This window comes from Mauremys mutica, chromosome 14 (assembly GCF_020497125.1).
Source record: "Mauremys mutica isolate MM-2020 ecotype Southern chromosome 14, ASM2049712v1, whole genome shotgun sequence".
In the NCBI taxonomy this organism is placed as follows: Eukaryota; Metazoa; Chordata; order Testudines; family Geoemydidae; genus Mauremys; species Mauremys mutica.
This window is the reverse complement of record NC_059085.1, coordinates 26461025-26474918: the sequence shown is the minus strand read 5'-3', so window position 1 is coordinate 26474918 and position 13894 is coordinate 26461025. Positions and strand designations below refer to the sequence as shown.

Below are 13894 nucleotides of genomic sequence, written 5' to 3'. Positions count from 1 at the left end.
GCAGTCAGTCTTGCCACTTTTTTAATGGTAGTGCATCCCCAGCCTCCTCAGTCATTACTGGTTTTTTTTTTTCTTGTATGAAAGAGAATCTTAATAGACTATAGTTCTTTTTCACACACACCCCGAGACACAGGCAAACACTGGAGGAGCACACTCTCCCTCTCTTCTTCTGGCTATTTGAACTCTCCCTTAGAAATCATAGTAAAATGGTGAATTGGCAACTGGCACAGGTGTCTTTCTCTCAATCAAATAGGGGGCTGGAAAACAACAGGGATGCAACGCCAAAATTTGGATATCGGAATCTGGCCCATATCTAATGGGATGGATCAAAAGCCTGGATCAAACTCCCCTAAAGTTTGGGGAAATAACTTTGTGGCTTCAGCCCATCTCTAAATATAACATATGCTCAGTCTGCTAGTACTGACAGCTGTTTCAAATAGTTCTTCTTGCTGAACAGCTTTCAAAACCCAACTCCCTTTTGTTTTTTGCCTTAGGGTGTATGAAGGATGTCAGATTTAATAACTACAGGCTGCCCCTGGATACTCACACTAAGGAACCAGTGTCAGTATTAAGTTCCCAAGGAGTGAAAGAAGGCTGCTCTTCAGAGGCTTGTAGGAACAACCCCTGTAGCCAGCCGTTTATTTGTATTGACTTGTGGATGATGCATGAATGCAGGTAATGGGGGAAAGCAAGAGCATAGAAAATGCCAGGGCAACATGGGAGGGCTGGATGCTAAAAATTGTGTAAGTTGAATCTTGCCACTGGGAAGTCCTCTGTATAGCATCATCCAGTTAAACTATAGTGAAATACAGGGCCAAATTCTACCCTTATTTATGCCTCTGCAACCTCATTAGCTTCAGCAGTTTACTGATGTAAATCAGAGCACAGTCCCTTTCAACCAGATCCTCAACTGATATAAAATGGTGTATCTCCATTGACTGTAATTAAGGTAAGCAGATTAACACCAGCTGAGCATTTGGCTTTCTGCTCTATTAAAGCTGCTCATGGAGTATTGCAAATACAGAACAATTTGACCCACTTTCTGAAAACTGAAATTGGGAAGTAATATGGAATGACTGTGCTACTAAATTTCTAAATTGAGCAGCTTTGAAGATAGTCTGGATATAAACATTGTTTTTGTGTGTCGGATGCCCTTTAAACAGCATAACATGTTAGGCATAAATCAGAGGATATGATCTATAATGAATGCTGTATCTTGTCATACTAAGTTCAAGCAGGAGTGCTACAGTGAACATTCATTATTACAGGATAATCAAAATTGTGATAATGCTTGAAGTGACTTTAAAAAAAAACCCACAAAAAACCTGTTTTTCAAATCAAGATAGTCACCTTCAGAATGTATTTTCCTGCAAAACCTAAAAGGGCTTAATCCATATTCAGAGTTAACTCCTGACGAATTTAATACCTTAAAACAAAGAAAGAAACAAACAAGACATCTGAACCTAGCTCAAAAGTGTATTTTATAACCAGGAGAAAACTGAAAACATGAAAATACTTGTGTTTAGGCTGACAGTCTATATGACAAGGTACAGCTGGATGCAGTTTCGAAGAGCCAGAGTGTTCCTAAAAAGTATGGTTTAAAGAGGGAAACATCAGCTCATTCTTCATTCTAAGGCTGGCTCCACTGCAAAATTAACTCATGTTATCTCCACCGAGTTAACACCTCTTGAGTTAGCCTAGCTCGAATGAGAGTAGTCATGCTGTGAAACAGCAGAGTGATTGTTAGCAGTTGATGAGCTGTGCTAACTGGAGCTGTAGCCTGTACCCCCTGATGTGCCAGCTGACAAGTTAAAAGCACCACCACTCTCAAGTAATGATTTTTTTTCTGTAGATGGGACTCAACACTTAAGTTATAACTGGAGTTAATTCTGCAGCAAAGACAACGCCTTAGTGTACTCCTGTATTAGCACTGTTCTAAAGAAGGAGAATTGTAGAGGTGTTTTTTGTCACAAATGCTTTAAATCTCTAGAGGCTTGGAGATTCACTGAACTGGGGAAAACACAGGAGAGGCTAATGTCATCTTATGGCATTTGGATAGACCTGAAAATCCTGCACTTGATCAAACACTTGCTCATGGAGGTGGTCTCACTGGAGCCAGTGGGACTACTGGCATCCCCAAGTCCATTCACGAGAGTAAGTGTCTGGAGGAGTGAGCCTCATTATTTTTGTCTTGTTTCACTGAAGAGAAGAACTCTTTAGCCCCTTCCCCGACTTCACTGAGACTATGTGTGTGGGTAAGCATTGCAAGAGTAGGAGCTACAGTAAAGCTACCTTGGCATAAGATAACTCAGAAGACTGTATTCAGATATACAGCATGTGTCCCAAAGTTGGTGTAGGGTTTTCAGTGCTCTCTTTCATGTCTGCTGTTACCAAGGATTTTTGTTGTTTTACTCTGCTTTTTGTCTTTCCAGTTGCCCTCCGGGACACCTGATCACAGAGAATGCCACAGGCAGGCACTGCGTCTATACTGAATGTGCTAAAAGACCCTGCAACTTTGGCACGTGTATCTCCCAGTCTCCAGCCAAGTTCCGATGTCATTGCCCTGATGGCTATACTGGCCGTTACTGTGAAATCACATTGGCAATCTTTCACAAGGATGCAGGCTTGAGCTTCAGTTCCATGTTCGCCATCTGCATTTGCTTTTTGGCACTTTTAGGTAGTTATGGCAACTACATCTTATACTACCTTTGGTGATTTAATTTATCCATTCTCCGTTGACACTGATCATGTTGTCTTTCTATGAAGAATTTGCTTCCTTGTGGAGCCTGGACTCTGCCTTCAGTGTTTTGTCCTTCTCTCTACTCCATCCACTGTCACTTTTCATCCTCCGTCCACAAAAGTTACATTGTTAATTGGCATTAATTCAGTTGAGGAAAGCCCTTGCAGTTAACTGATTTTGTGACGTTTCATTGCCAAGAAACTGTTCAGAATGTACAAGTAGAGGCAAATTCAGTCAAAAGCTAGGAAAAAGATTGCTAGGAGAAAGTCATTATTTAAAATACAGCTAGTCATGGAACGGGTATTTCAGCCCACGAGAAATAAATTGTTACCGAGAGCAGACTAGGAGCATGTTTATTTTTTAATATCTGGCCAACTGTAAGTTATCACAATGTAAATAAATCAGAAGTTCCTGGTTTTTTATAAGAATGTTTGTTATACTTGAGTATCTCAAAATCAGATTCCATTAAAAAAATTGGCAAAGGATTGTTGCATATGATAAGATCTATACATCACATTCTGGTAAACTGCAGAATGAAAATTTAAACAGAGAAATCTCAAAATAAAACTTATGACCAATTTATAAAAATACATTTTAAATTTTATACAGTAAAGGCCCCATCCTGTTCTTACTGAAATTGCTGTGGAGTTTTGCCATCGACTCCAATGGGATCAGGACTGGGCATTGAGAGAGGATTTTATGATGTGTTTTTACAGTGGAGATGGTAACACACTGTATACAAGTTTGTATTTACATAATGTTAACAAACATCTTCAATGTAGTAGAAGTTTAACAATTTTCAGCATGTAAATTGCAACTAAACACATTTTTTTAATTATTTAAATTTGCAGATGTTAAGGCATAAAAATGTGCCTGAATTATTTTTTCTAATAAAGCATGTGATACACAATCCTCTTCCCTTTGTCTCATGTCGTCTTATGCTTCATTTCTGTTCTTGTTCACAGAATTGTATCTGTTCTTCAGAACTCATCTGCATCAGTTTTTGTGCTACATCTTTCTATGCATTTTCTGTTAAGCATCAAGTCTGTCCAAGTCAGTACGGTAAACAGATATTTTGGCCTCAAATAACCATGTCTGCATGTCATTCAGTTCTTCAGTTGTTACTAACTTTGTAATAAAGGAAGCCCTCAAGGCCTCTCCTTCTCCCTTTGATATCGCTTGTAACTACATTTACCGTTAATGGAAGTAATGCTCAAAGCAAAAGGAGAGCTGACCTCTACAGCTGCAGATGATTTTATGGACTTGCCTTTTAAAGGGCCTGAATCTTCTCTCTTTATACTGGCTTTAAATCAATGTATCTATTTTGGCCCAAATCCTTGAAGGTTCTTAGGCATCTAACTTGGATTGAAATCAGTGGGAGTTAGGCATCTAACTGATTTAAATGAAGTTATTTCTGGTTTACAGTGATGTGAGAGCAGACTCAGGCACTTAGTGTGAAGACTGAAGCCGTTCTACCCATTTCAGTTCTGACTTCAGTCTGGCATTGCAATAGCCAGTGATAGTTACTGTCTTTACCACACTGCAGTATTTGAAGGGAAAAAAAAAAGGTTATTCTCTGCTTCGTTTCTGAATGATCACTCTCTGCTTCACTCCCATGTGCGCACAGTTCTGTTCAGTGGTGCTTTCCTGTGGACTCGCTGGAAGAGTCACAAAGGTTTGAATGGAGGAGTTTACCATGTCTCTGCCTATCATGATGACTTGGAGGACATCAGAGAAAATATCCTCAACTATAATGAAGAAGGGGGTGGGGAGCAAGATCAAGTAAGGATCATTCCATTAAATGAATATGATACAAGTGGGCTAGTGGTTCTCCACTCTAATGAAATACAGGGGAGTCAGTTTTGTTTTACCCTTAGCCTCGGTGCTGCTGGTTACATTACCACAAGCAACTGATGAACTTATTTGTAAGGTTGCATGTTTTTTTACAAATGGATACATAAAGGTCTATAAAATTTTAATTTGCCTTAAAGCAGAAGTACCTATGTGAGTGATTATAAATGCTTGTAGCCAGGATGAGTTTAGCAGTTAAAGAATTTACGGATGATCCTTTTCTGGCTTCATGCTCTGGAGGCTCTGCAGTTGTCAGTAGCAATTACTGCTGTAGTGATAAGGTTTTAGAAAACTCTAACATGAAATCTTCCTTATGGACCAGCTCTTTTGATGACACTTCGTACCACATTATGTGTGCTATTAGAACATGACTTATTACATCTTAAAGTCCCTCCGTTTTTATTCATTAAGGGATGCTGGTACTATCCTTGTTTTAGCTAAAGCTTTTTAGCTCTTGGAATAAAATACCAGGGCCCTTTCTGTTCCCTTCTCTCTTGGGAAGAGAAGCAAATACCAGAGTATAAAACTGTTGTTGCACTTTTAATATACAACACGCCACACCAAACAGGTTATTCTCACATTTCTGTTTGTCCTGCACATGGATTACCAGAGTTTTTGCTTATATTGCTATCCAGAAGAAATGTAACCGATAATTACAGATTTGTTAATTTTTTAAAAAACAGGTAATTTTGTTGAAAAATTAATGTTTGTCAGAAAAAGTAAGAGACTATTTCCTGTTTTAAAACACTTCATTTTATCCAGTAGAAGGTGCAACAGTATTTCTGAGTTTGTGGTTGGCATGCCATGAGTGCTACAGAACAAAGTTTTAAAATCTGAATATTAAACTTCCAAATAAATAAGCAAGGAGTTTTTATACATTAACATTTATATTAAACATTTATGGGAGCCAGCTGCAAAATAATCTTTCACTTGTAAAATGTCCTCAAATTTTTGATGAATTACTGTAAATGCATTTTAAATGCCTAGGGGGATATTTTTCAAGTGGCATCTGGAATTATGTTCACCGATCCTGTTAGTTTAATAAGATTATCTCCTGTGCTACCCTTGCGCATTTGCCACACAGGGTTCATATATCGAGGAAATAGTGTTTGTATGACAGGTCTTAGAGTTTCCCTGAGAAGAATTAAAGCATGTTCTTTTCATAAAGCAGCAAAATCAAATACACTAACAACCAAATGACCCCCAATCAAAGGTGATCTTAAAGTGTGGAAGCACACAGAGGAAATAATGTTGGCCTCCCTGAGATCTTGTTTACTGTAGGCCATTTCCAAATTAATCTACTTTTTTAAACAGTGGAAAGCTTGTCCAAAATCTTCATAAATGGCCACTGATTTTGGGTGCCTAATTCTTGATGCAGAATTTCAAACTGAACACCCCACAACTTCATAGGAATTAAATGGGTGCAGTCCAATGTTATCTTAACAAATTAACATAAGAGTGTATGCACAGTAAACAGGGGCGGCTCTAGGATTTGCGCCACCCCAAGCAGGGCGGCACGCCACGGGGGACGCTCTGGCGGTCGCCGGTCGCGCGGCTCCGGTGGACCTCCTGAAGACGTGCCTGCAGAGGGTCCGCTGGTCCCGCTGCCCGGTGGACCTCCCGCAGGCACGCCTGCGGATGCTCCACTGAAGCTGCGGGACCAGCGGACCCTCCGCAGGCATGCCTGCGGGAGGTCCACCGGAGCCGCCTGCCGCCCTCCCCGGGACGCCGCCCCAAGCGCGCGCTTGGCGCACTGGGCTCTGGAGCCGGCCCTGACAGTAAAGAGACCATGTATAAATTTCACATTTGTTAGCTTGAGGGCAAGACTGGAGAAACAAATGGGTATCCTTGCTGAATTTCTATACATGTAATGGGGGGAATAAGGATTTTAGAGAAATAAGGATATTACAGAAAAAAGTGCACTGCTGGGTAAAATACTTAACATTGTTTGGGGCTGAGCTGTGTTAACAATGGCTGGGAAGCAAGGGACAAGGATAATCTTTGGGATTGTAAATTGCCTGATAATTATGTGTATAATTAGAAGAAATTGTATCTATCATTTAATTTTAAGAAACAGAAAAAGAAATGAAAATATGATTTTAATATGACCAAATTCACTGAAGGCCTTAACTCTACTCAGGCACAGTCCCACCTAATTTGGGAAGGGCCAAAAACAGCAGCTCTCCATTTTGAGAGTTTTGCCTGAGTAAGAAATTCACCATTGGGTCATACAGAAATTATTAATAGTTTATACTTATTTAGTACCTTTCATCCTAAAGGGAAACATGAACATGCCATCTAGATATCACATCACCCATCATCAAAATACAGCAACTGCTCTGAAATGGAAATAAGGCAGTTATTCTGTGTTACATTAAAATCTTGGAGTCCAATCCTGCAGACCTTGCATGCACAAGCACAGGATTTCTTAGGTGCAGGCTTGTGCTCTTACTTTTTACAACCGTATCTCCCTGACTGAAACGTGGCAGACACACTAAGGGCTAGTCTACATGAGAAGTACTACAGCAGCGCAGCTGCACCAATGCAGCTGCACTGCTGCGGCACATCGGGTGAAGATACTCTGTGCTGATGGGAAGCAAGCTCTCCCGTTTGCATCATAAAACCACCTCCGCAAGAGGCGGTCACTATTGTGGTGGGAGAAGCTCTCCCACCGACATAGTGATGTCTACACTGGCGCTTAGGTCAGTGTAACTTATGTCACACAAGGGGGTGGCTTATTCATACCCCTGAGCGACATAAATTATACTGACACAAGTGCTAGTGTGTACAAACCCTGAGATTAGGATAATCTTTATTTTAGCACAATTTCACTGATGTAAAGGTAGTATTTTGGAATGTTCACGTTGACAGCTCTGACTGATTTTCTCTAGCTCTAGATGAAAACATGAGACATTCAAAGAATTATTATTTAGCCACATAAGAGGTTCTGTGTAGCACAGGCACTTCAAACATATCACTCCCCTTAGGGCCTGCCAACGTGCCTAGGAAGACCACCTCTTGGACTGAAAAGATAACCCACATAATCTATGCTTTGTCTATTTTCTGAAACTCGCATCAAGGCTGCCACCAATTAGTGTCTATTGTACTGGTTGTTTTAGTGATGCAGACAGTTGTGCACTGGGAACTGGACTGAAACTTGAAATAACTGTCAGATAGTGGTTGCATTTCAACCACTACAATGATGCTTGGCTTTAGAAACAAAAGATTCTTTACCCTGTTGCCAGCCACCTGACCCACACATTCCTCTCACTTCCAAGGGAGCTAACTAGCACCAAAGTCCAAATAAATATAACAGAAATCTACGTGGGAAGTGGCTCAGTCATGGGTTCAGCCCCATGCCCTCCAACCATGGATGCAACACCTTTCCTTGAAAGCTACAGAGCCACTTCTCACTCCCAACCTTGGGATTGGGTTCAGCAGTGTTTGATGAAAGGCCAAGCAACAGCCAAATCTGAATCAGAAAACAAATTGGAATCATTTTAATCATCTTTCTTTAGCTACTAATAGAAAATTAAACTTCAGTTTGAACAGGCTGCCTATGAATCAGCACTCTTGGCAGTAGTGGCAAGAAAGGAGGAAGCAGAAACAAATCTGAAGCAAAACCATAAAGATTTTATCTTGCTCAATACTAGAGGAAAAAATACATTAAAAAAATACAGTGAAGGTAAACCTAAATGTGTCTGTTACAACTGCATTAAGGGAAAGCTGTATTTGCTCATTGACACCTGTAAAGTGATCTTTGGCATTCCTATAGCTCTTCCATAGGCACTGCAGTTAAATTAATGGGCCAATAAAGTGCACTCTGGATTGTCTTCATGCTTTAGTGTGGTGGTCAGATCAAAATCTAAGACTATTTGCAAATGTTTTCTTTCTAGGACAACAATATGGTTAGTCCATTAAAGCATAAAAAGTTGGGGGCTACAGTGAATGTTCATTTAACGGATGATTTCTCACTCCAGGATGCTTACAACATGGCAGAACTCCAGATGTCTCTTCAGACTAGCCCAGCCTATTCTCTTTCTCTCTACAAGAAGAAAGGGAAACCATCAGAGTTGAACTGTCCCTTGAGCGGCAATGTGGCACCTAGCCCAAAGGATCAGCTAAAAGCATCTGCAACTAGGAGCTCCTCCTTTACCAGTGAAGACTTCAGTCGTTATCTGTCAGATGTTGTTAGGGATGCTGATCAGCAGCCCCAGGCCTTGCCCCATGATTCCCTACAGGTATATTACACAGAGGGAGAGGGCTCAGTAGCCAGTAGTCTTAGTTCCCTAGATTCCTCTGGACTGGATGAAGAGACTGTGTATGATGACTTGAAAGAGTGGGGACCAAAGTTTGAGAAATTAAGTGAACTGTATTCACACAAAAAGACAGAGGACATGTAGATTCCTATGTTTACTATTCTTGAAATTCTGAAAGCAAGCATGAAGGGCTATTCAGTTTTTCATGCCCTTCACCTTTGATATATTTTATTCCACCGGATTTTATTCCTCTTCAATCTGATGGGTGGGGGATGCAGTCCAAATGCCCACTAAAGAGCCGTTGTTTGTATCTAGAAGCTAACTTCCAAAATAAACTAGGAATTAAAACTCCAGGCCTCTTGGCCTTTTCCCTGTTTGTCCAGCACCTAAACTGAAAAAATAAGTGAACTTGGAACACCTTTTAAAAAGTAGTAATTGGTGTATGATGCTGAGAAGTAAACATCTCCTATACTAATATTAATAAGAAAGGGCTTCCATATGATGTAGTCTTTGTCTTCTAGCACGGTAACTGCTAGCATGCAAAGAGAAGCCAGGGCTAGACATATTGCATTCACATGACACTCTGGGGGACTTTTGTCTGGAAAGTGTGTCCTTTGTTCTCCTCCTCCTGGCCTAAAATGTAAATTGTACCACATACAATCTTGTCCTCTGAATTAACTTCACTTAAACAAAATGGGCACTTAAACATAGTAGCCCACACTCCAGCGATGTTGCCTGGGTCTAGCTGATGACAGAATTGGGTCTTACCTTTGGTTAAAGCTTAGTGAAATTCCATTGTGCCATGGTACAAAGAAAGAGGCTGAACCTGAGCCCAAAGCATGAAGTCAGTTGCTTATAGCCGAACCTTTCATTTGGTGGTCTTTATTAAAAAAAAAAAAACCTATTTAGGAATTTTGGTGATAAATGCCAGAACCCACTTAAGGCTTACAAAAGAAGAGCTGATTTTCTTTGTGTAATGCCCAAGAACCAAAATTAGGGACAAACCTGAGTTACGTAGTTTGAATCTAGATCCTTTTTCCCCAAACTTGGGGCTGCTGATCCACTGTTCTGTTAAAACTCCATCTTACAGAAATGTAGTCAAACTGCCAAGCGTGGAGCCAGATTTGGACTTTAAACATTATCATTTTGAGGCTTTGGCTCCACTGTTCCAGTCTGAGCTCTTTGAACACACGTAGATAAACTTGCAACTCTGAACAGTCAAACCATATCCTGATCTTGTTTGTGTCTATGCAACCTCACTGACTAGAATGTGGAAGCATGGGTGTGAGCAAGAGCTGCATTTTGCCCTTGTCTGGGGGTTTAGAGATGCAAACACTTTCTGAGGAAAAAAAAATGCTTTCAGTTAGAAGAAAAACTTTCCTTGTGTTTCCAGGTTAATATTTTATTTCTTAATAGTGGAAATAAGTACCCTTCTTTGAAAGGCCAGCTGACTGAAGGCAGCTATACCTAAAATGAATCTCCTACACCCATTGGTGTCCCAAAGCTTAGAATTTTGTAACAAACAAGACCCTGCTAGAAGGCTAATTTGAATCGAGGCTAATTTTCTAAAAACATAAACTGAGTAGCAGAATACCAGAAAAACAAAATGCTGGCTGACAACCTATCTCAGCAAATAATAATGCAGCACTCAGAATCTGGCAGTGCTTCCAAGAAAATCATAATCATCTGCAGGGGAAAAAAAAACATCATGGCAATCATAGTAGGTGGAACCCTTCAATCAAAAGAGATGGCTTTATGATATGTTGCAAACTGATCAAGCCTTTTGAAACCACTTTCTTTGACTAGCTAGCATGCTGAATGGGATTTCTGGCTAAACAAATAACATTGGAAACTGACACTGCTCTGTACAATACATTTCAATCTTCTTTCTTGGGTCTGCATTTCTATTTATAAACTGATACGAATGTAAACCTAAAGTTTAACTTAACTTCAGCAACAGCACAGCTGGGAATATGTTTTGTTTCTTTGACATTAAGAAAGTGAATAAAGTTTGAGTGCTGCATACTTTTTTCTGTACATGAAGTATAAAATAATGAGACATGATGGTATGGGGAAAGCAAGAAGAGATGGGAAATTAAGAAGCTGGACATGGAGAAATGACAGTGGGAAGGGGGAGGAATTAACTAAGATATGGGCATTAATGTCAGAAAGGTCTTGAAGCACCTTGAAAGCACTGAGTAAAATTTTCAGAAGCACTTAAATTAATTAGGAATCCAACTTGCATTTTCAAAAGTGATTTTGGGGCTTAGGAATCTACATCTCCTGGGAAGTTAATGGGACTTTGACTTCTAAGTCAGTTAGGCACTTCTGAAAATTTTATGCCATGCCATTTTTAAAAGTCACTTGGGCAGGTGCCTAAAGACATTTGAAAATCTGGCCCTTATGAGCTTAAGTCTCATTGACTTGCAATAAGATTTGGGTTCCTAAGTGCCTATGGTCCAGATTTTTAAAGGTATTTGGGCACCTCAGTCTGCTGAAATCAATGGGAGTTGGGTGTCTAAATACCTTTACCTTTAAAAGAGTGGGCTGGAGTGACTTTTAAAAATTTTATCCAATGTTTATAGTGTGTTCTGGGACACACTTGCCTTTATGAAAAAGTAGAGAAAAATAACTCGGGCTCTCTTCTCCCACTTAGGGGTGATATTTACCGTGAAATCCCTTTCAGTTAAATGTTGAAATGAATTTGAAAGTATCTAATATTTAGGGCAAAAATGAGACCTCATATCTGGACCATCATAGTGGTGAAATTCCAAATAGTGCAGGCTGAAGAGCTAGCAATGGCCTTCCCCCAAATTCACTGTCATCACCTAGGAGCAAGGAACTTCACCTCCCCATTTCTTTTGTGTATATGACAGAGGGAGATACATCTAGCTTGGGTGACAGTGTACAGAATGTCTGTGTTGTATTACAGTACAGAACATTTTTTGCTATTCACCTGAAACAGGTGCATCAGTTTTGAGGCACCAAACATTATTCCGGACTCTTGCTGCAAGACACCAAAAAAACCCCACCAAAACCACCTCTAAACCAAAATCACCATGCTCCACCTGAATATGGGTCAATACAGATCTGTCAGGCTATATTGATTTGCACATATTTCTCAGTTTAAATCAGACATGCACATGCAATATCTTGCCCTCACAGACATACTGTGCATTTGTGACACTTGTTGGAGAATTTTGTGCCTAGAAACCAACTAATGGATTACATTTTCCAGTGATGCAGCCCTTTCATCTGGAAAAGATAAACTAGGAATACTTTACTCACTCTTGATGTTTTTCATTTTCAGAGAGTACTTAGTCCAAATATAATTTTACTGATAAAACACTTAATATTTTACTTAACTGTTTCAGAAAACTTTGTGAAAGAAATGTTAGATTAAATATATTGCAATTGTAAACAAGTTGAGTATGTTGGGTTTTATGTATTCTATGACTGTAGCAGTCACAGACTGTACAAATGGAGGTAGATATTCACTAAAACCTTACTCCCCTCCAAGAGCAATAAATACCCTCCCAGTGTTTACCACACTCTGTGCCCCCAAATTCCTTTCCTCCACCACTATGATATGCTGTCATTTTGGTTGTGTTTTCAATCTAATTTAGCCTGTAAGCTCCTTGGGGCAAGGACTGTTATTTTATTTGCCTGTAAAGTGCCATGCACATTGAAGGCACTGTATTAATAATAAATATTCTATATCTTATATGTCCTAGTTATATATATTCTGTTGGGTTAGCTGCTAGGACCCAGTCCTAGATTATTACCCATCAAATGAACCTTGATCCTATACTTCTCAAAGACAAAACTCCCACTGTTATCAGTACAGTTACTTTAGGATAGTGCTCATAATATTGAGCATATTCACCATGCTGGTCAATATTATTTACCCTTTCTAGCTGAAACTAGTTTTGGCTTGATGAGCAAAAATGAGGCACAAGGTAGCTACAAACACACTTTAGTGGTGATGCATACAAAGGCCTATTGTATGAACTTAAATATAGATAATGACAGCAATAAGTGTGGCTTTGGTTAGCCTGCTCCCAACTTGATCCATACACACTAAGAACAGAGTTTGGTATTAAATGTTTTTTTCCTTACAATACATTGATTTGTTTCTGAAAATTGTGATTCAAGCACGCGTGAACATGCACACTGTAAGAAGCTGACTGGCAAATTTTCCTTGCTTACCACCCTTCAAATGCAGCTTCAATTGCAATTTCTTCTCTCTCTCATATTATAACACACAGTCTCAGCACCTAGAGTGCATGCAGAATAATACAAAGGTCAGATAGTATGAAAATCATTAACAGAAATAAATGCTCAATGAACATAAATACCCTTAATGGCCGTAATAAGATAACTGTTTGCAGATGTCATTTCCTAATTTAAAAATCCACCTTTCCTACTTCTAGAGTTGCTAATAATTCATTTATCTGCTTTAATTAGTATGATGCTGTTCTAATTACCAGGCAGTCCCTGAAATCATGTCTCTTAGTTTGTTCCCCTTTCCTATACACAAATATTTCTCTATTTCGTAACAAAAAAAGCTTATCATAGAGAGGCACTGACATCTCTCACGAACAGGGACAGCTGGCTTGACTGCAAAAAGCCCTGCAACCAGAAAAGAGAAAAAAATTAAATAAAAAAATCAGTGGGTCCCTAGGTAGTTGGATTTTCAGTAATCTGGTACTTTTACTAAGCTCCTTCCAAGTTCTTTACAGACTCTAACATGTAGTAAGAACATTTTATTTCCTATAAAATATTTGTATATGTCCAAAATTTAAATAATCTTGTGGATATTATTATTTAATCTGTCTGCCTGTCAGATAAATTAATCTTCATGGTTTTTCTTTTAAAATGACATTCCAAGTATAACATGTAGCCAAGTCATTGAAAAGCCGACTGCCATTAGCTTTGTAACACTAGGCCAGACCAAGGAATTCAAAAGAGAGGCAAGACTGGCATTTGCACTCTGAGCACATGGAGTGGGGTTAGGAGAACTATGAGCACTGCACTGATTAGT

At 39.5% G+C, this 13894-nt stretch overlaps 1 protein-coding gene across 1 annotated transcript in view; it reads left to right on the top strand.

Moving 5' to 3' along the window:
- The window catches only part of LOC123349371 (neural-cadherin-like), a 109796-nt gene extending 97285 nt beyond the window's left edge, over positions 1-12511 (top strand). The window contains exons 30-33 of the mRNA XM_044987382.1: positions 495-675; positions 2433-2677; positions 4368-4522; positions 8572-12511. Coding sequence (XP_044843317.1) covers positions 495-675; positions 2433-2677; positions 4368-4522; positions 8572-8994 — 1004 coding nt within the window. The 3' untranslated portion in view covers positions 8995-12511. The remainder of the gene's footprint in view (positions 1-494; positions 676-2432; positions 2678-4367; positions 4523-8571) is intronic.
- Positions 12512-13894: the final 1383 nt, after the last annotated feature.